Source organism: Sorex fumeus, unplaced genomic scaffold (genome assembly GCF_029834395.1).
Source record: "Sorex fumeus unplaced genomic scaffold, SorFum_2.1 ptg000128l, whole genome shotgun sequence".
In the NCBI taxonomy this organism is placed as follows: Eukaryota; Metazoa; Chordata; class Mammalia; order Eulipotyphla; family Soricidae; genus Sorex; species Sorex fumeus.
Genome location: NW_026606185.1, coordinates 3,301,858 through 3,323,888, shown reverse-complemented (window position 1 = coordinate 3,323,888; position 22,031 = coordinate 3,301,858). Strand labels below are relative to the sequence as shown.

The 22,031-nt window shown below is 44.7% G+C and overlaps 1 protein-coding gene across 2 annotated transcripts in view; it reads right to left on the bottom strand.

Annotated features, from left to right (window-relative positions):
• EGFR (epidermal growth factor receptor) overlaps window positions 1–22,031 on the bottom strand; it is a 213,103-nt gene that overhangs the window by 25,124 nt on the left and 165,948 nt on the right. For both annotated transcript variants that reach the window (XM_056137930.1, XM_056137932.1), the window contains exons 16-20: window positions 19,671–19,706; window positions 14,887–15,028; window positions 13,772–13,894; window positions 13,124–13,222; window positions 1,074–1,259 (exon numbers count right to left, since the gene is read on the bottom strand). In XM_056137930.1, coding sequence (XP_055993905.1) covers window positions 1,074–1,259; window positions 13,124–13,222; window positions 13,772–13,894; window positions 14,887–15,028; window positions 19,671–19,706 — 586 coding nt within the window. The remainder of the gene's footprint in view (window positions 1–1,073; window positions 1,260–13,123; window positions 13,223–13,771; window positions 13,895–14,886; window positions 15,029–19,670; window positions 19,707–22,031) is intronic.

Sequence of the window (22,031 nt, the reverse complement as noted above, 5' to 3'; positions counted from 1 at the left end):
TATGACTTGCTACCTTTTGGAAGCTGACTTTCTGGCTCAGAAATCATGATAGGAGGGAAACCTAATATGCCCAGTGGCCTTATTCTGTTTGCCCCAGGTAGCTACTGGCCAAGCAGTGGCCCGCCTGGGTTCATCTTCACAGTCACCTTCTACACCTGCTGAGCATCGAGGGAGCACAGCCAAAGCATCATTCTGAGTGACCCGCTGGGGCTGATGTTTCTGTCAACCAAGGGCAATCTGAGAAATGAACACCTGGGCCTGAGTGGACTCTCCTGCCTTCCGGCTTTGCCCCTGAAATGCCCCCAAAATCCTACCCCATTAGGAGAGACGTGATGGGTCATAATGTCATCTCATTAATGTGTTACATCCCATGGAGGAAAATAGATTTATTGTCAGAGGAAGATAGAATTTCACAAGTTGAGCGGCGAGTACAATAAAGACAAGCTTCAGCTGATGTATGAAATTCTACCTGAGGAGGATGAGCTGCTAAATGCCAGGGGTTGCTCCATTCTTGTTTGTGTGCAGGGGCTCACCCAGCCTCTGTCTCTCTTAAAATTCATCTTATTGATAGGAATGTGAGGAACACCATCCAGGCCAAAATAATCTCTGTTCAGCAATCAACCCTCCAGCCCGCCCTACCTACACAGCACCTGCCATGGGGCCTCCTTCCACTTCCTCTTGTTTAGCTGCTCCTTCTTAAACCACTTTTCCTTTTCTACAGTCATCATGGTCATCAACAAAAGAATATCAGAAAAATAAAAACTTAGAGAACACATCACACTGAGTCCCAATGAAGAAAACCTTTGTCTACATGCAGCTGAATGAGCAGATTTTCAGTGGAGACTGGGGCAGACATAGATTTGTTGCAAAAGAGGACAAATTCAATGTGATCCAAAGGGCAGGCTGTGCGCATGTACACACGCATTTGCACACACACCCTTGGGAAGCTCCAATCGCTGGCTTTCGCTTCCTCTTCCTCCTTCAGGCTTCCATCTGAGCGCTCTCACTATCAAAGAGTTTGCTCCACTGGGAGTGACTGCATGTCCCGCCTCTCGAGCGCTCTCATAACTTACCTTTGCAATCTGGACACACCAGTTGAGCAGGTGCTGGGAGCCAATATTGTCCTTATGCTCACGGACATAGTCTAGGAGGCAGCCGAAAGGCATGAGCTGTGTGATGAGCTGGACAGTGGAGGTCAGGCAGATGCCCAGAAGACGGCACACATGGGGGTTGTCCACGCTGGCCATGACATAGGCTTCCTGTAGGAAAAGGGCAGCAGATGCATCAGGGAGGCTCTTTTTGAACCCTCCCACAAATGAAAAGGCCAGAATGTAATGTGATTTGGGTCTCAAAACTCAAACCTTATCAAAGGTTCAAAACTTGTGTCTGTGGATGCCAAGGCAGACTGGAAAGCATCTGAGGTGATGCCCTGCCTGATGACTACTATATCTGTGAAGAATATTGGGCTATTTCTGGAGATGGCCCTCTGGGTTTCATGCCATACAAGACCCCAGGGATGCTGGCCCTGGTGCTGGATGACCTGTGGTGCAGACTTCCCCCCCAGGGTGTGCTCATTCCAGAGGCACCAGCACGAGGTGCTTCATTTTCTCCCTCTCTCTCCTCTCATATTGCCCTAAATAAAAAGATCAACTTAAAAGGAAAAGAGGACCACAGATTCCCAGTGCCAACTCTCAGGGGTGATCTGCAACCAGGACAGAGACAATCACCCAAGGACTGTGGGTGGGCAGGGCTGCAGGGTGACCCTGGTGGGTGGGGCAGACCCACCTACGAAAGTGGGTAGTATTTGCTCCAGATTGCGGAGTATGTACAGTAGGATGCAGTCTACTAGGTGAATGGGCGGCTGGGGCTGGGGGAGAAGGGAAGGGCAGGGGTCATACATCCTGCCAGTGGGGCAGGTTCCAGCCTGGAAATGACACAGGGACTCTAGCCCACTGTGATTGGCTCTGACAGCTGCCCTTGTCTGAAGACAAGGCCCCGGCTGTTCTGCTTCAATTCCTTTCTCGACAGGAAACCCTCACCACTCAGCAAAGGGCGCCATTTTCTTCCCTCCCCGCGGAGTCTTATCTCCTGAGGTCCCGGAAGCAGACTTGGTTCTAGCCCTTCTGATCTTCTTGGCTGACAAAGAGGATTTTATTCACCTTATTTGCACAGGGGTACTGTTTGCCTGAGAATTAGACAATTCTCCATTTCCACCCACCAGTTTTTCTCTATTAAAGTATGAAGACAGATGAGAGGTAACAGAGAGGTCAGCCTCAAGCACATCTGTGGCGCAAAGATGTGTCTTAGGTATATACGTGTACATATATGGCATATGTATAGATATAAGATATAAATTCAGAGCCAATGATACCGCAAGCATGAGATCCAAAGTACAACAGCCAAACTTAGAAACGTGCCTGACAGAGGCAGGCTGCAAGTGGGAAAGAGCCTGGGGACACTGGTGGAGGGAAGACAACATTAGTGCTAAGGTACTGGAACACTAGCTTTCAGAGTGGGTTCCAAGATACTCAACTATAAGTAACAATGTAAATCACAGTGCCTTAATTTCAGTAAAAAAAAATATTTAAAAAAATTACAAAGTGGAGGGGATTCTTATTCACATGCAAACACATCACAGGGGCTGAAAGTGAAAGCTCAGAGGCTCCTTTTACATTAGTCCACTTTGGTGGCTGCAGCCTGGATTCTGGGACTCTGGCAGGAGTGGCAGAGTGCTAGTGAGCCGCCAGGCCAGCAGGGTCAGAGGTGACAGGAACAGGGACATATCTAAAGCCCTGGGTCACATTTCCGGCCTTAACCTTCCCCCTGGCCTCCATGTAAGGGAATCGCTGGCCCTGAACTACTTCTCCTCCCAAGGGTCTTTATCTTACACTCTTCCACCTCTCCTCCCTCACAGTTCACTCCTCGGGGTGGGGCGGGGGGGCTCCTCACTCTCCTGGCATCTTACAGCTTTTCCTGGGAAGATGTGGAGTCAGCACAGCTTGGAAACTTGCTTAGTATGCAAATTCTTGGAACCCACTCAAGCTAGTGTGAGGTCCAGGGAGGCCAGACCGTGTGCACCCACCCTCCATGGGAGCCCTGGATGCTGGCCCGTGACCTGCGCGGAAACATCTGTGTGACTCAGAGACTTGTGCCTCCCGCTGGGCTCTAGGGAAGGACTATACTTGCCGCTGCCCTGGTACTCTGATCTGCCTGTCTCAGTTTCTCCACATTCATCTCTGCTGTCTCTGCTATGGTGGCCAGTGCTTTGGAGGAGGTGGTGGAGAGGCTGGATCTGTCATCCTGATGGTGCCTGATGCAGACCTGGACACACTGCTGCCCCAGACAGCTCAAGACTCAGAAGCAATGAACAAAATAGCTCTGAGTATTTGTTGTCTAGCCTGTATACTTCCTGAGTAGCTAAGCTTTCTACAGTCAAGGAGATTTGGTGTTCCTCTCCTTTTATATCATGAACATACAATTAAAGAACAGAGAGTAAAGTTCATTTTTGCAGATTCTTCCCTTTATACCGGGCTGCTCATGGAAAGGTTAGAGCCAGACAGACCTGCAAGAAATGGCCATTGTTGGTTAGAATAGCAAACTCGGGCCCAGTGTCCAGGACCCTCTTGGTCCTTTGGTAGTTACTTTTATTTCTCAGTGAGGGGCCCAAGTGGGGGTCCAGTTGGGTCTTCCCCCTGGGCTACTGCCTCTGCAACCTATCCCAGCTCACACTGTCACAGCTCACCTTGCCCCAGGCTAACGGTGGGCAACATGCACAGCACAGACATAAAACTATTCTTGCACTCTCTTTCACTACCTTCCCTAAATTTAGACTTGAAAGTCTACAGAAAACTTAACAGGCCACGTGATTGCCAGAAAAGCACAAAGCAGGTCTCTCTCAAAGTCTGGGAAACCGTACAACCATAACACCAAAGCAATCCCCTGGCGTTGGCTATTTTCTCAAGATCTGGTTAAGATCTGGAAACACATTGTATTCATTTCAGAGGGGAGAAAAAATCTGAAAATTGGAGCAGTGTGAGCAGCCCAGCTGTCATGGGGTACAGAGGAGATGACCTGGAACTGGGAACAGAGACACAGGGAGCAGAGTGAGGTGTGGGTCTGGCCACACAGCGCCTGGAGCCCTGCCAGGCCACGGTCTGTTAACAGAGAACTAGGCCATCACTTCTGTCCCACGGCTGTGACAATGGGGACGCTGTAGGTCATGTGTCCCTGGGTGAGTGTTTATCTTGGCATCTCAAAGGGACACTGTGCCTGTGACAAGCATGCTTGGCATTTCTTGGTGGCTCCGAATGAGCCATCCGGACTACAGGCAGACCCAAGCGAGAGACCCCACTGGCAGTGTCTGAGTCATATGTCAGGGGTTTCTTTGAGGTTCTGGAGGTCTTGGAAGTCTAGTTATTGGTCCCAACCAACATATTTTTTGGCACATTCCTTCTTGCCTGTCTCCAAATCTATGAATATTTTATGTTAAGAAAATTGGGAGAAAGGAATTCCAGTAGATTCCCCACCCCCTGCCACTTCATTTCTCAGTATATTTTAAGTATTTTTTTAGGCGGCACAATCCTTAAGGATGAAAGGCAGATCAGAGAGCATGCTCAACAATGAATGCGTTGCATGCAGGAGGCATTAGTTGATGCCCTGCACCACACCGGTCTCCAAGCTCTACCAGGAGTGACCCTAAAGCATTATGCTGGTCAGTAGCTCCCAAACACTGCAGGGTGTGGCCCCCAAACAAACAAATGAGCAAACAAACACAAAGCAGTTATCTCTACAGTTTTAGAACTTCCCAGGTTAAATAGGCCATAGAGAGTAACTCAAAGCAGAGCCTCCCTGGAGAACTGCACACAGCTCACGCCTGGCCTCAGGAGGGAGCAGCGCATCTGGTTATTGGAATGATACACATGTTACTGAGCTCACAGTTGACAATAGCCTTAGAACAGATGGCTGTGCTTCCTTCAGGAGATTCTTCTTTATTTATGCTTGGTGATCTGGGAAATTCAGGTCGTGTTTCCTATCTGATTAGAAGGCAAAAAGAAAGGGAAAGATGAGGAGGTGAGGGGATAGGAAAAGAAGATAAAAATAATTCAGGAATAAAAAGGGAGAAGAGACAAAAGAGGGGTGCTCAACAGCTTGAACTTTTCAGTCTTCCCTGACATTCCTCTTCCACCCATAATAAAAAAAATTACTTCTATATTGTGAGATCTTAGGGGCTCTGTCAATAAGACCCATCTCCTTTCTATAGCCAAGACAGTCTTCAGAACTACCTTTCATTCTGCACTATAAATATTGTTGAAATTCACAGGCAATGTTATGTTGTGAAGGTTATTAGAAGGTCTCGGTGGAAATGAAAAACAAATTAAAGAAACAAATTATGCTAAAACAATTTTCTTTTTCAATGGCATAGTTGAGGGAATGAGAGGCTGTAAATGAAGAGACTTCACAAGTCAGTTACTCCTATAAATATTGGAGTTCTGTTAACAGGGGTTGACATTATGTTAATCGGACTTCACATTAATTCACAAACCACTGACATGAGAGATAATTTTGCTTGATAGGTATATCATCCATCCCTGGGCGAGACTGCCCACCACACAGGGTTAACACACTGTTCTTCATTAGAGCTGCATCAGACTTGGATCGCTCACCACTACAAGAGGTAGGGAAGGCTACCTGGGGGTAAAAATGGGACAAGTGTTTGCCACCAGGAAGCAGTGTGTCTGAACACGTGAGAGCCCAACATTTGCTCTGCCTACTAGAGATCTTCTGGGAAAAATACAAGAGCAGGAAAACAAAAGCCACCTGGCTTTTGCCTTTTGTGGATGAAAGAGGAACTAAGTTTTACAGATTCTGGAGTGTGAAGTTATTAATTCCATTTTCCATAACTTTTTTCCTAGTCCATTGATGAGTTCCCTACTCCTGCTGCTCTGCCTGGGACAAGCAAAAATTGCTCTGCATCCACAGAGCTGGTGCTTGCAGTGATGGGAGGTGTGTGTGTGTGTGGGGGGGGGGGGCGTCTGTCTGTTGACATTTTCCTAGGCATTTCTTCTAATTGGGCTCTGCCAAACTCCAGGATGGACCTCTTTCTAGACACTAGCTTTCTAATAGTTTGAGGGTCTGGTCTAGAAAGAGTAGAACAGTTCAATAAAATCAAAACAAAACAACTATCTGGGACATTGAAATTACTCCAGAAAAAGTATCGAGCAAACATCAGACAATAATATTTCGATTATTTGGGAAGAAAGCCCAGTGGTGGGCAGTATTTGATAGAGTGAGCATCATGTGATTTTTAGCATTTTTATAAAAGTCATTCCAATTTCAATAGAACTTAGAGGAGAAAAATGAACCTCCTGGTCAGCCATTCTGCATTCACTGTGGCTATGCATCTGTACCTGCACCAACTCTTACCTCTGGCCCTTGCAGGGACTGATTCCTTTAGAGCTCTTTGGGTATAAACTATAAAAGAGTTACCCCAGAATGTGGCAGATATGATGGGGAAGGAGCATGAAGGCCTCCCAAGCTTAAGGGGAGGATACAACAGCCGTGAAGGCTATACCCGGAGGGACCTTCTCTACATCCTCTCAGATGAAGATTGATTTAGGGTCAGTGTCTCTAATGAGAGTTTGATGAGGTTAAGAAAGCATAAGAAGGTATGAAAGTGGACATGATAAAATGAGAAGTAACAACTTAAGAGTATGGTAGGTGAAATAAAAAAAACTAAGTGGAAGGTCTCAGCAGCCCAGTAACAACAGCTGAGGAAAAGACCTGTGAGTTCCATAACACTCCCCTATCGCTGTCAACTTCTAGAAAACAATAGAAGATGGACAAAAACTTTGAAAATAGTATATCTGAAAACTACGGGACAAGTTCAAGAGAAGCAATATAGGAACTGCCAAAATCCCTGAATATCAAGAAGGAGAGGTCAGGGAAGAATGGCTAGTTCAAAAGATCATGGCTGAGAATTTCACAGGCTGAGTAATGCACAGGTCTGAAATCAGCCCAAACAGACCCAAATAAAAACACACTAAGGCAATTGTAATTTAGCATTGCACTGTCTAGCACTGTCCTCCCGTTGTTCATCGATTTGCTCAAGGGGGCCCAGTAACATTGTGAGACTTGTTACTGTGTTTCGCATATGGAATATGTCAAGGGTAGCTTGCCAGGCTTTGCCGTGCAGGCAAGATACTCTAGGTATCTTGCCAGGCTCTCTGAGAGGGGCAAAAGAATTGAACTCAGGTGGGCCGGGTTGACCGCGTGCAAGGCAAATGTCCTACCTGCATAATGACAAAATCCAAAAAACAAAGACAGAATATTAAAAGCAGCAAAATCAAAGAAAGAAAACATATTAAGAAGATCTTCCTTAAGAGTCACAGCAGAGCTATGACTCTATAATATAAGACTCTACAGAAGAAAATGTGATAATATTGTAAAAAAAGAAGAAGAAAATTCAATGACATAAACACCTTACTGAGAATGCTCTATCCGGCTGAATTAATATTCAGCTTTGAAGGAAGTATACAAAGTTTCACAGACAGGTAATAACAAAAACTTTATAACTTTGAAATCAGCTGTTCAGGAAGCATTAAAGGGTCTTTTTAAAAAGACAATACAAACTCCATAAACAGTAATACCTTCTATAAGAGGATGGTTATAAATCCCTTTATCTCAATGATCTTAGTAAATAAAAAACTAAACTCATAATTAAGAGATACTGAGGATGGATCAAAAAACTGAAACCAACTTTCTGATGCCTTCAAGAGTCATATGTGAACAGTCAAGGCAAACACAGGCTCAAAAAATCAAAGACTGAAAAACAAACTTACAGGAAGATAAAAAGGCTGGAGTGGGATACTTATATTAGACAACATAAATTTAAAAAGGTTATAAAGGATAGAGATTGTCATTTCATAATAATTAAGGAATCAACATATCACCGCTAAACATACATGCACCTAGTGATGATCAATCGAATTATTTAAAACAACTAATAGACATGAAGATGCCGTCATTGACAACATTGATGAGGAATACGATCAAATGATTCAGCACCTCCATGATTGTGCAAGGAATGCCAAGAAAGAGATAACCACAAAAAACCGTCTTTCTTCGAACACTCTTGAACTTATTCGCCAACGTGGCTTGGCACATGCCTCAGGCAACCACAAGCGAACATTCGAACTGGCAAAACAATGCAGAGAAGCCATCAAGGATGACCTCAAAAACAGGAGAGCAGCAGTACTGGTAGATGCAGCAGAAGCTGGGAAAAACATTCGTAATGCCCGCCTGTCCTTCACCAACTACAAAACCAAGATGACTGCCCTCCAACATCATGATGGATCTATCACATCTTCCAGAAGGGCAATGGAGAAGATTATTCATGACTTCTACTCAGATCTCTTTAATAGCCACATCCACTTGCCCACATACCACATACCACATGATGGATATGTCGTTCCCAATGTTCTCTCTTCCAAAATCCAACATGCCATCTCGTCAGTAAAGAAACAAAGAGCACCTGGCCCAGACAAGATCAGACCTGAACACCTGAAGAACTTACCATCAGTACTCATCAATACATTGGCTCGACTCTTCACACGCTACCTGTCTGAATGCAAGGTTCCATCCCAATGGAAAACCAGCAGGACTGTACTACTATACAAGAAAGGAGACATCCACGACATTGGCAACTATCGCCCAATCTGCCTATTGTCTGTCATCTACAAACTATTCACTCGAGTCATCCTGAATAGGATTAGCAGAACACTAGATGAAGGACAACCATGTGAACAAGCTGGATTCCGAAAAGGATTCAGTACCATCGACCATATCCACACAATAACCAAGCTCATTGAGGTATCTCGGGAGTTCAAGATGCCGCTCTGTCTAACGTTCATTGATTTAAAAAAGGCCTTTGATTCTGTTGAGACGGAAGCGGTCATGGAAGCCCTAGCCAATCAGGGCGTACAAACTCAATACATCAGGATCCTTCGTGAGCTCTATTGCGGATTCACTACCAAAATCTCACCATTCTACAAAGAAGTAATCATCCATATCAAGAGAGGGGTTCGGCAGGGTGATACCATTTCACCAAAACTCTTCAGTGCCACCCTCGAGAACATCATGCGATGACTGGAATGGGAAAACATGGGAGTGAAGATAGATGGTCGGCAACTACACCACCTCCACTTTGCTGATGACATTGTTCTAATAACACCAAACATCAGCCAAGCAGCACAAATGCTGAACGACTTTGACCGTGAATGTGGAAAGGTCGGACTACAGCTAAATCTTACGAAGACAATGTTTATGAGAAACAGCCTTGTTCATGACTCTTCATTCGCTCTCAACGGAACCACCATCTCCAAATGCAACAGTTATATATACCTAGGTCGAGAAATCAACATGATGAATGACCTGGCACCTGAGTTGCGCAGGAGGAAAAGAGCGGCTTGGAATGCCTTCAAGAGCATTGAAGAAATAACTAAAAGGACAAAGAACCTCCAGCTATGAGCACATCTCTTTGATTCCACTATTCTTCCTGCATTAACATATGCCTCAGAGACCTGGACCCTACGAAAACAGGATGAGAACGCTATTTGGGTCTCTCAAAGAGGAATCGAAAGAACTATGCTTGGAATATCACGATTCACTCAAATGAGAGATAGAATCTGGAGTTCTGATCTTCGTCAATGCTCAAGAATCAGGGACGCTGTCTCATTTGCCAAGACATCAAAAATCAGATGGGCTGGACACGTAATGAGGTTTACAGACAACCGCTGGACTAGAGCCATTACTGATTGGATTCCACGGGACATCAAAAGATCACGTGGACGCCCACCTATAATGGTCAGACTTCTTCGTCAAGACCCTAAATGATCGGTTTGAGGCTCTGCATGTTCCTAGAACGAACAGATATCATTGGGCTACGCTAGCACGCAACCGGGATGAATGGAGACGTTACTGGCACCTGCTCGAATAAATCGATGAATAACGGGGATTAAGTGATTAAGTGATTAAGTGAATAGACATGAAGGAAGACATGACAGCAACATAGTGGTAGGAGGGAACTTTAACACTCCCCTATCATTGTCAACTAAATAATCTAGGCACAAACACAATAAAAAACACTGACTTTGAAGAAAGAAAAGGGCTTTCTTTCTATGGGCTTAGGAGACATACATATGCATCTATGTATCTATATATGTGTATATATGTATATAGAGGCAGATAGAAAAATAGATAGATATGTATCCCTTCATCCCCAAAAGTTTAGTATGTATTCTTCAGAACATGGCACTTTTCCCAAAGACATTCCACATACTGGGTCACAAAACATATCTGCAAGAAATCAAGAAAACAGAAGTCCTATCACACGTCCTCTCTGGCCACTAGGTTTTGAAAAATAGAAGTTATTAAATAGAAAATAGAATGGTAAAAAGGCTCAGCACTTGAAGTCAAACAACTCACTACTACCCAAAAGGTAAGTCAAAGAGGAAATCAAAAGACTCCTGGAAACAAATAAGAATGGAGACCCAGGATTCCAAAACATGTGACACGACAAAAGGGTGTTAAGGGAGAAGTACATAGCAATGTAATTATTCACTGGGAAGTAAGAAAAATGACCAAAGAATAACCTAACAGCAGAGATTAAGCAGCTAGGAAAAAAATGACAAAGGGGGCCCAAAATAATTAGAAAAGACAAATTAATAAAACTTAGAGCAGACAACAATGAAATAAAAGCTAAAAAGTTTTTAAAAAATCAATGAAACTAAGAACCATTTTTAAAAGAATAAACAATATTGACAAGCCACTAGGAAGACTCACAAAGAAAGAGAGAAAATTCTAATAAACAAATCATATGGGAAAAGGGAGACATCAAAATGGTAAAGGTAAAGGTAAAAGGTAAAGGCCCTCCCGTTGATCATCGATTTGCTCGAGCGGGCCCAGTAATGTCTCCATTGGAGACTTTGTTGTTACTGTGTTTGGCATATCGAATGTGTCACGGGGAGCTTGCCAGGCTCTGCCGTGGGGGCGAGATACTCTCGGTAGCTTGCCGGGCTCTCCGAGATGGGCGGAGGAATCGAACTCGGGTCGGCCACGTTGGCTGCGTGCAAGGCAAACGCCCTACCGCTGTGCTAATGCCAACACTCATCACGGATTGCTGTGAAATTCTTTACAATATGAGACTACAGAATCTAGAGTAAATGAATCAAATTTTGGACTCTTATTGCCTTCCAAGGTGAATCAAGGAGGAAACAGAAAACCTGAATGAATGATTACTATAGAAATTGAAATGGTAACCAAGTCTCCCCACAAATAGAAGACAGTACCCAGATGCCTTGTATACACTAGCAAGTTTTTCCTAACCTTTAAAGGATACATACTTCTAAGCTTTTTCAGGATCTTCCAGAAAGTTGAAAGCCTCCCAGTTTCTATAAGGCAAACATGCCTCAGAAGACAAAACTACCAACCTAGATCCCTGATTAATATATAGACACACAGAGCCTCAATAAGATATGCATGCACTAAACACAATGGTACATGAAAAAGATCATAAATCATGATCACGTAGTACTTATCCCAGAAGCAAGGATAGCTTAATACATGGAAGGCAATCAATGTAATACGTGATACCAATATATAGAGAAGAAAAAAACCATACATGTCTATAGAAATAGAGAAAGCATATTACTGGATCCAATAGCCATACTCAATAAAATGGAGATAGAAAAATATTTCCTTTTTAACCCATCAGCACTGTCATATTTGATCATGGTGAAAACTCTGAAAGCCTTTCCACTGAGATCAGGGACAAGACAAGGTTTCCACTCTCTCTATTATTCAACATAGTATAAGAAGTCCTTGACACATATATAGCAAATAGGCAAGAAAGAGATATTAAGGGCATTCAGATTGGAAAAGAAGAAGTTAAACTATCACTATTTGCAGATTTCATGATATTATACTAAGAAAACCCTAATAAAAAGGTCACAGAGATAGCTCCTGGAAATACTACACTCATAGGTAAAGTGGTAGGCTACAAAATCAATATACAGAAATTCATGGCATGCCTACATGCAAACAATAAAACAGGAGAGAAATTAAAATGTCATTTATAATTGTGTCTCAAAAAATTAAGTGCCTGGGACTCAGTTTAACAAAAGAGATGAATGACTTATATGAAGAAAAAAAAAATAAAAACACAAGAAAACAGAAACACATCTTATGTTTGTGGATTGAAAGTATCGATATTGTCAAAATGGCAATTTCACCAGAAGCAATATATAGGTTCAATACAGTTCATATATAAAGACTCATGACTTTTAGATCAAATACTGTTGAGAATTATATGAAGAAATAAACCTCCCCTTGAAAAGCCAAGCAATCCTTACATACAACTGGCCTGAGTTTGATCCCCAGCACTTTATGGTTCTTCGTTAGGAGTGACCCCTAATTGCAGAGCCAGGAATAAATTGAGCACTGTGAATGTCACCCAAAACAAACAAAAAAGACAAATTTATACAATTGACTGCCACTTGGTTGGATCTGGAGCATCATACTGAGTGAAGTTAGCCAGAGGAGAAAAACAGAAATAAAACGATCTCTCTCACATACGGGGCATAAAGACACACAGTGAGTAGACAAATGCCCAAAGCAGAAGAGCTTGAGAAGTGATCTACAGAGCCGAGCTCTGCATGGGGGCGAGCTTTGGAGAGTGGTGATGGAAGAACTCGACATTTCCCAAGCACAGTGTTGGGATGCTGCATCCACAGATGCTGCATCCACAGGAACAGTACTGTAAATCATGGCGAAGTGAGCAAATTTCTTTATCTTGTTTTCTCTTTGTCCAAAGAATGTGGTACACAATACTGACATCAGAGGCTTGTCATTCACTGCCCAGTGTGTGTAGCTTCTGTACCTAAGTCTCCCACTACAGAAGTCATTGTAAGGGTAAGAGAAAGTCTGTGAGGAAACTAAGTTATAGCTAGATGGAAAGTGAACATTTAAAATGTGATGAAAAGGTCTAAAACAGTAATGTGCCAGCAGCCACCAGGAAAAGGTCTGTGATATGTAGGCCTGTGATGACCAGAGAGAAAAGTGAACTCACATCCAGAATCTCCTTGTTGGCTTTGGGAGACGTGGCTTCTCTTAATTCCTTGATGGCCACAGGGATTTTCACCTTCTCACCTTCTGGGATCCAGAGTCCCTAGGAGAGACACAGGGCACACATTAAAGGGACCACCTGCCCCTGCCTCTTCTGAGCTGTACTCTATAGGTGATATCACCCACAGGCTGTGGGCTGTGGACAAGGAACCCAGGGGAATGCTCTGCCTTCCACCATCGAGGGGTTAGGCCTTATCTCAGCTGCTCCTTAGCTAGCTTGCCTGTGAGTCATAGAAATCAGGTAAAATGCTCCAACTCCCACCACAGGGCTTGCAGTTAGTGTGGGCCATTCTGTCAAGTCCCCAGAAGATGAGCTGGGGCCTAACTGTGACCAGATTTGCTCAAATGGCCCACAGAGGATGGAGAAAAGGAGGCTCTGTGAATGTAGCTTTATCTGGAAGCCATCACCGAGTGGCAGGCTCCGCCTTCAGTCACCTTCTGCAGGCAGACATGGCCATCCACAGAAATGCACATGTGTGTACCTCACAGGAACATGGAGTTGTCATACGATCATACAAGATTTCTTCTTGACAGTTTTGGGAAATGTGAGAATTTCCCGAACCCTTCGTCACGCACAGAGCTGAGGTCTCACCTTGTACACTGTGCCAAACGCTCCAGAGCCCAGAATTTTGAGCTTTTTGAACTCAGTTTCCTTTAAGATCCTCAAGAGAGCTTGATTGGGGGCTTCTCCACTGGGTGTCAGGGGCTCAACCAGCTGAAAGACAAGGAGGAAATGAATGGGGTTCCTCATTTAAGCTTGGGGCTATTGGGGGAGTGATAAGGGAAAGACTGGAGATTACCTCAGGCATGCGGGTGCATGTAACATGTTCAGATAAACCCAGGGGTGCATACAACTGCCATGCCCATTCAAAAGGAGAAAGAAACTTTCACCAAAGAATGAGAAAGGAAACACAAATGTGCTCCCACAAAACAGTCACATTTCAACTAATTAATTTTGCTTCTCTTTCCAGGAAAAAAACAGCTGGATTAAGGAGAAATCAATAGGAACATTTTTATTATGGTATAATTTAAACAGCCTTTAGCACCTACAGCATATAAGTACTATGTCATGAGCTTTCCTGGGACACTGACCCAGGGCTGCGCACAGCTGAGGTCCCAGCAGGACGTGCAGGTATTAGTGAAACAGCTCAGGCTGTAGTCATGGTGTTGGGGCCTGAGAGACAGTCCAGTGGCTAGGGAGCTTGCCTTGTACAGGCTCAATCTTTGGCATCCCACATGGTCCCTTAACCCCCCCTCCCACCCAGGAATGAATGATCCCAGAGTGCAGAGCCAGGAATAAGCCCTAAACACCAGTGGGTGTGGCCCCAACACAAAACCAAACCAAAATCAAACCCAAAATAATCATAGTCATAGTGTGGACAGAGGCATTTTCTAAATAATATTCTCACAGGCATTCCTGGTCCACTCACCGCCCTGGCTGGTCTTCCATGCATGTCCACAGAAAGCACACCTTACTGTGCATACGTACATGTGACACACCTGGAAACACTGTGTCAGGGAACAGGAGACTGAGACAGAACTGCCCCGACAATCAAACAAGCGGAGGTCTTTCCCATCACAATGGCTACAACTCAGTGACCCAATGGCACGTTTCAAACAGATGAGTTCAAAGACAAGTCTCCAAGGCCAGTCCTACTCCTGTTCTGGGCAGTGGGGGGTCCTGGGACTCGGGGCCAGGGTACTCACCTCTCTTTCTTGGAGCAGTCTCCGCAGTGTGCGCTTCCGGACAATGTGACGTCTGCGGAGAAACAGGCCAACTGCAAGGGCAACCACCAGGAGCAGCAGGAGCCCTCCCACTATCCCAATGGCGATGAACGAGATCTTGGTCCTGAGCAAGAGGCACAGAGTGAGGTTTGTGGTGAGGTTTCATTACATGGGCACTTCAGAAGTTCCTGACTGATCCACAGACACATTTAAAATCGTTTCCTAAAGCAGAGCACTCTGAACCCAAAATTTTAGGTGATTTCCAATTTTCCCAAGTATAAGCCACCTCTTTCCTTCATGTCTTTTTCTCTATTTTGAAAACTGCAGCATGTTAATTAAAATAAGTCAGAGGGAGAAGAACAAATACTGGATGAGTTCACTCATCTATAGAATAACAGAGAGACAAAACAAGTGAATTGACAGTATTTTGTAATTCAATCCAGTTCCTTGGTCTTGGATGACAAAATTTATAAACAGAGCTGGAGGGATAGTGCAGTGGGTAGAGTTCCTGCCTTATGCACGGCTGACCCAGCATAAGGTCAGCACCGTATATGGTCCCCCAAGTACCATCAAGACTAACTCCCGAGTGCAGAGCCAGGAGAACCCTTGAGCACTGCCAGATGTGGCCCTCTAAATTAAAAAAAAAAAAAAACAACCATACAGTGAGGGCAAAGGGATGAAGGTTGGACCAATGGGACATAAGGACAGGAATGAAGGATCATGGGTGTAGGATGACACTGCTTCGTCTTTTCTCCCTTTCCACAAGGAACTTAGGTTTACTGGGTCACACCCATCAAAGTGCTCCCGAGTCACTCCCATTCTTTTGTTTATCTGTAGCCACTTCTTTATGCTCTCTTCCCCAACCAGTTAATCAGCTTATCTCCTAATTAGTTTCTATTAATTTGTAAGGTCAGATCTTTCTAAAACACTGAACTTGTAAGTTAATATTGCCTTTCTCCTCTCCTTATGTCTTTTGAATAGTTTACTTTAATGCAATGTCCTTTTGTATAGACACAAGAAGACAATTAATATTGTGCTTTTGTAACTTGGGATTTAATTGGCTTCAAGCATTATTCATTCCCGGGCATCTGCTTTTACAATTTAAGCTTCAGTTGCCCTCAGTTCCTAGCACCCCAAAAGCAGGGTCCCGACGAGGGACTGAAGGGACACAGGGCAAGCTCTGAACTACCCTGGCATCAAAATGGGCCAGGCCAAAGCGCCATGATTCTTAACTATAAGTTAAGAGCTTAATCATAGACAAATGCTGTCATGATCCAAAAGTAATGATGGGACTAGGACTAGGATAGGAATGACTAATGGCCTAAGCACTGTAGTCTGAGATCGAGATGACCCCAGGAGAGCAATTCTATAAGCTTAATGCATCTCTTACTGTGTCCATACAAAATGATTAATATTATGAATGCTTATATGTTTGTTGGACAAGGAGAGGAGAAACACACCCATTGGATTCCTCCCTTGGGTGGGTCATCCTGCTGAAAGGGAATCTGTCCCAGAAGCAGCATCCCCTGAAGGAAAGAACTTTAACCCTACTGATTGTGACCACACCTATGTGTAAGCCCAACCCCTCATGCTTTGAGAATTTAATGAGGCTGTGAGTAGGCTGGGGGTTCCAGATGGGGGGGGGGGAGGGGCGGGAGAGAAGAAGAAAGAGAGACAGGAGTGAATGGGGATGATATTGGAATAAACAGCTATTGAGACCAACAAGCCTGGCTCTTGTCCTTTCCTTCGCCTGCCCTTGGCCAACAGCCATCCTGATCCAGTCCACACACAGCGGCTCTAGAGCACCGAATGTGGACAGAGAGACAGAGCTGCCCGGAAAGCCCGTGAACACACACCCTTCAGTGTACATAGTTTTTTATAATGGGCACTTTGGTGGTGGTCACAGAAGCTTTGTACATCAATAGTGTTAACTTAAACACTGTTATAATTGTATCAACAAATATATAAAACTGAGGCATCATCTAGACCACAGTATGATTATTAATTTTAATGTTTATTTAAGAGTGTGCTTATTGAAACACATACTCCAACAAATGACTTGGATTTCACTAATGCTCTCTTCTCCCTGGCTGGGATCTCAGATGCTGGGGCTGCAAGGAGCCCCCTTGGTGCATGAAGCAGTACAAAGATTAAGCTCATGGCCTCATGCTTCGCTAACCCTGGGCTACACCTATGGTGGAGGACCCTCAATAGCAGTGAAAATCCTCCTTGTGGGAGTGGAAGAAGGAAGGGGTGTCCTTGACTTTGAAGATAGGCCCATGACTGTATAACATGGGTTTTTTTTTAAATTTTTATTAGTGAGACACCATGAGGTACAGTTGTAGACTTACAAATTTTTGTGCTTGGGTTTCAATTATACGATGATCAAATACCCATCCCTCCACCAGTGCCCATTTCCCACGACCACTGATCCCAGTATCCCTCCCACCCACTTGTTTATTCATTGCAGCACTCTTCACAATAGCCAGAATCTGGAAAAAACCTGAGTGCCTGAGAACAGATGACTGGTTAAAGAAACTTTGGTACATTTACACAATGGAGTACTATGTATAACATGTCTTATGAAAGTCTATTGACATTAAGAGCATGGTTGTCAGAGATGAGTGAATCACCCAGCCTCTCCCAAACTATGCCAAAGCTTCATCACCTGCAGAAATGCATTGGATTTCAGGAAGACTGAAATGCAAGGTGTTGAAGCCCCTTGGGGAAAGAATGGTCAGAATTGGTGGATTGTGAATCTGATTTTGTTCATTAAAAAGTATGACACTGGGCTCTTTGTCAAGAAGATATTCAATCGAAATTAATCTGACTCGAAGCTAACACTTAAATTGTGTTAAGGCTCCACAGTGAAGAGGAAATTCTGCTTTTATGAAAAGGAGAAATGAGTGCGAGGAGAGAGCTCGGCAGAATGCAGTGCATGTTTTGCATGCAGACACCAAAGATTCATTCCCGGGTACCTAGAACTGAACTGGAGATAGACCCCAAGCACTGGCTTTGACCCACCAAACTGGAAAAAAATTCTCTAGTTAAAATTAAAAAAATAAATTTAAGGTAGGAATGTGAAGCATATGCTATGTAACGTAAAAATAAATGTGAGCAATACACACAAAGACACACATCCACCAAGATGCTATTCACAAGCATCTATTTCATCTGAGCTTCTGCAAAGTTCACGTTTTCAGGGAGAAATTTTAATCAGTATCAGAGATTAACTAGGACCATTTGCACATAAAACACAGAATATTGGTCTTACATGTTTCTTAGGAGGGTCAAGTGGGCTTCCTAACAGTGGTATCTACAACACTTCTTAAGGAGCCAAAAATCATCTCCGGCATTATTTCTTTTCCTTTACTAACACAGACTGAATTAACATGGGTTTTACTATCTTGAAAGGAACATCAGAAGAAATAAGTAACAGGAGTGCGTGTTCTATGGGAACTGTACTGGATATATGGGTGTGGACTTGACAACCTCATTTCTAATAAGGTGACTGCAGTGTGAAAATAAGAGTCATTTTGTTGGTGTCCTTGCAGTCTCAGGCAGAGATGAGGAGAAAAGGACTGTTATCTCAGAGAAATTGCCTTCTCTTCTCTGTTATTGTTTTCTCCTACTTCCTATAATGCCTCACAGGAAGTAGGAGGAAAACATTAACATAGTTCCTTTAAGGCAGGAGGGTGAGTTGAGGAGAGGGAGAAGAGAGAGCCTTTGCAGAGTTTACTAGAAATGGAAGTAGTGTCTGAGAATGTGGTGACCATTGGGGATCTGGGGATCCAGTATAGGTGTCTGATGAGTGAGTCTAGTGCATCACTGGATGCTGTGAGCTGAAATTATCACTCTTTGCTGATGAATCTGAACAGAAAAACTCAATTCTCCTTTGCTCAGCATAGCATCACCTGACAGCACATCAATCAGAAGGAAGGAATCATGTGACTTAGAAAGGGAAGCAAGGGAGATTGTCTTTCAAGTTGGAGCTTTGCCCTTAAGGAGCACTGTAGCACTGTCCTCTCATTGTTCATCGATTTGCTCGAGCGGGCATCAGTCATGTCTCCATTGTGAGACTTGTTACTGTTTTTGGCATATCGAATATGTCATGGTTAGCTTGCCAGGCTTTGCCGTTTGGGCACTATACTCTCGGTAGCTGCCGGGCTCTCTGAGGAAACGGAGTCAGCCTGGGCCAGCTACATTCAAGGCAAGCGCCCTACCCACTGTGCTATAGCTCCAGCCCCATGGAAGAGATAGCACTGAGGGTAGGGCATTTGCCCTGCACATGGCTGACTTAGGTTCGATTCCTCCACCCCTCTCGTGGAGCCCGGCAAGCTACTGAGAGTATCTCACTCACACGGCAGAGCCTGGCAAGCTCCCCATGGCATATTCAATATGCCAAAAACAGTAACAAGTCTCACAATGGAGACATTACTGGTGCCCACTGGAGCCCTTAAGGAGAAAGTTCATTTAAATGCAGGTTTGGAGGTGCCAAGTGGGTTAGTAGGAACAGTGCCAGAGGTCTACCAAGGAAGGACTCAGGTGGATTACATAAAGAGGAGTCTGGGCTCTGAGCCCCAGGCCCAGGAGTAGCCCCGACCCTCACAGGCCTGTCAGACCAGGAGGTACACATAGAGGGACTGGACAGCGCACACACCAGGGGCTACCACACTGGCGGGGGTGGGGGGAGGAGCAAACGGAAATGCAGAGAAGCATTAACTTGTCCCTTGTGCTTCCATTCTTGGGCTCAAAGCTCCACTCACCTGCCGATGCAGTTTTCAAGGCCTGGCCCGTCGCAGCTGTAAGAATTCAAAAGAGAGACATATTTTGATCAGTCAGCTCCAACATGTTTTTGAAAATTTTTTCAAAAGTAACAAGGCAATGTGTATTGTATTACTCTCAAAACAATAAAATCACCACGTACCTCAGTGTTGGGATGTGGTTGGCTATTTATTATGTAATTATTCATTTGTCATTCATCAAGTACATTATTTTTGAGTGTTCTTGACAGGGATTACTTTAGCCCTAAACACAGTGGACAGCTTCTGGTCTTCACTGTCCAAAAGCTTCCATGTTTTATCCTGACACAGCTGTCACAGCTATGGCAATACAAGGCGGGAGAGCAGAGGAGGGGAGCTGAGACCCACTTCTAGGCCATCCTGATTAGGGAATCAGACAGGAATGGACAAGGAGGGACAGGGGTCTCCAAAGCTGGGAAGGTCCTGAGGGCACAGACTGAATGCCAGAGGAGCAGCTCTTTCTGCCACCATGCAGGGCTACAGTCTCCTGGGAGCAGAGACCATTGTCTGCTCTCTGCTTTTTTTTAAAAAAAGGAGGAGTCTGGGCTCTGAGCCTCAGGCCCAGGAGTAGCTCCGACCCTCACAGGCCTGTCAGACCAGGAGGTACACATAGAGGGGCTGGGCAGCGCACACACCAGGGGCTACCACACTGGCGGGGGTTGGGGGGAGGAGCAAACGGAAATGCAGAGAAGCATTAACTTGTCCCTTGTGCTTCCATTCTTGGGCTCAAAGCTCCACTCACCTGCCGATGCAGTTTTCAAGGCCTGGCCCTTCACAGCTGTAAGAATTCAAAAGAGAGGACTACTCCTGAGCCTGGGGCTCAGAGCCCAGACTACTCTTTATTTTTTTTTTTAAACTACAGTCTCCTGGGAGCAGAGACCGTTGTCTGCCCAGGACATCTGGTACCAGAGACTATAAAATCCAGCTCCCGGAAGAGAACAGTGCAGAGTCTCCTGCCCCTGCACCTGGCTGTCCTCGCCGGGGCCCCTTGGAGAGGAGCGGGTTGAGTTTTCCTCCCCTCCCCGACCAGGGCTCCGGCAGCCGAAGACCTCCAGGACCAGCCACCACCATGCTGAGACCACTCTCCGCACACATGAAGGTACCAGCAGAGGGACAAAGCCACGTGGGTTCTGGGGCCGAGATCTCCAAGCCTACTCGGATTGGGGCTGAGCATCCTCCACACAGATCCTCCAAATTCCAGTATGTGGGGGTCACACCCACCAACTGGCCCCCTGGTGCCGTGTAATCCCATCAACGGCCAAGACTAAGAGACTATAAAACCCAGCTCCCGGAAGCGTGCAGTCGCATTTGCGGCCGCATTTGCGGCCGCGCGACACCTTATCATCTCATTCCTACTTTGGACAAACTGGCAGGCTACTGAATGTAACCTGCCCACATGGCAGAGTCTAGCAAACTCCCCATGGCGTACCCAATATGCCAAATACCAGTAACAATGAAGGGTCTCATTCTCCTAACTCTGAAAAGCCTTGAATATGGCACTTTTAAAAAAAATCTCATGGCTAGGACAAAGAGATGTTATTGGGGCCTGCTCGAAGCAATCGACGAATAACAGGATGGTTGTGACTGTGATTGAAATGACTTTTGAGGTGATCAGACTCTACTGAAAAGAGTATCTTTACTGGGCATATTTTCTAGATGTCTGGCAATCCCTGGAGCATCACGCATGAGAAATGATGGAAACATTTGAAAATGACATTTATACCAGATGCAAAATTTCATGCATCCTCTAAAAGTGATGGGAACTGACACGGGTTGCTGGTAAGAAGTCACTGACAGATAAGATTAGAAGAGGGATCTGGTGGCCTCACATTTGAAGAAACAGCTAACAAGGCTGATTTGAGAACCGAAAGGTCAAGAAGTTCTTGTGAAAGCTTCTAATACCATATGTATTGATTAAGAAGAGACTGTTTGACACCAAGCACAAGAGAACTAATCACATGGTATCATTGAGTGTTGTCATAAAAAATGTTCTCCACCCAATTTATTTGTTCTCCATCCAATTTATTCTTTTCTGTTTGGTAGAATCAAGACAAACAACATTTTGCATTGTTGAATTAAATTTGTCAAGATAAAAATTCAAAGCAACCTTTCTCTCAGCACTAATAAAATGTGTTTCCATCTAAAAATTGTTCTGATTCAAGTTCAGAGCCTGCCCTTCCCAGGAGGAGTGGATACGGCTCTGCAGCAGGTGGGCTTCCAAATGCCAGCCTGGCTGAGAGTGGGATGACCGCAGAGCCTTTGAAAGTGTCCTTCACAACAGAGCTGTGGAAAGCAACGTGCTTCGGACATGTTTTGAGAGTGTAC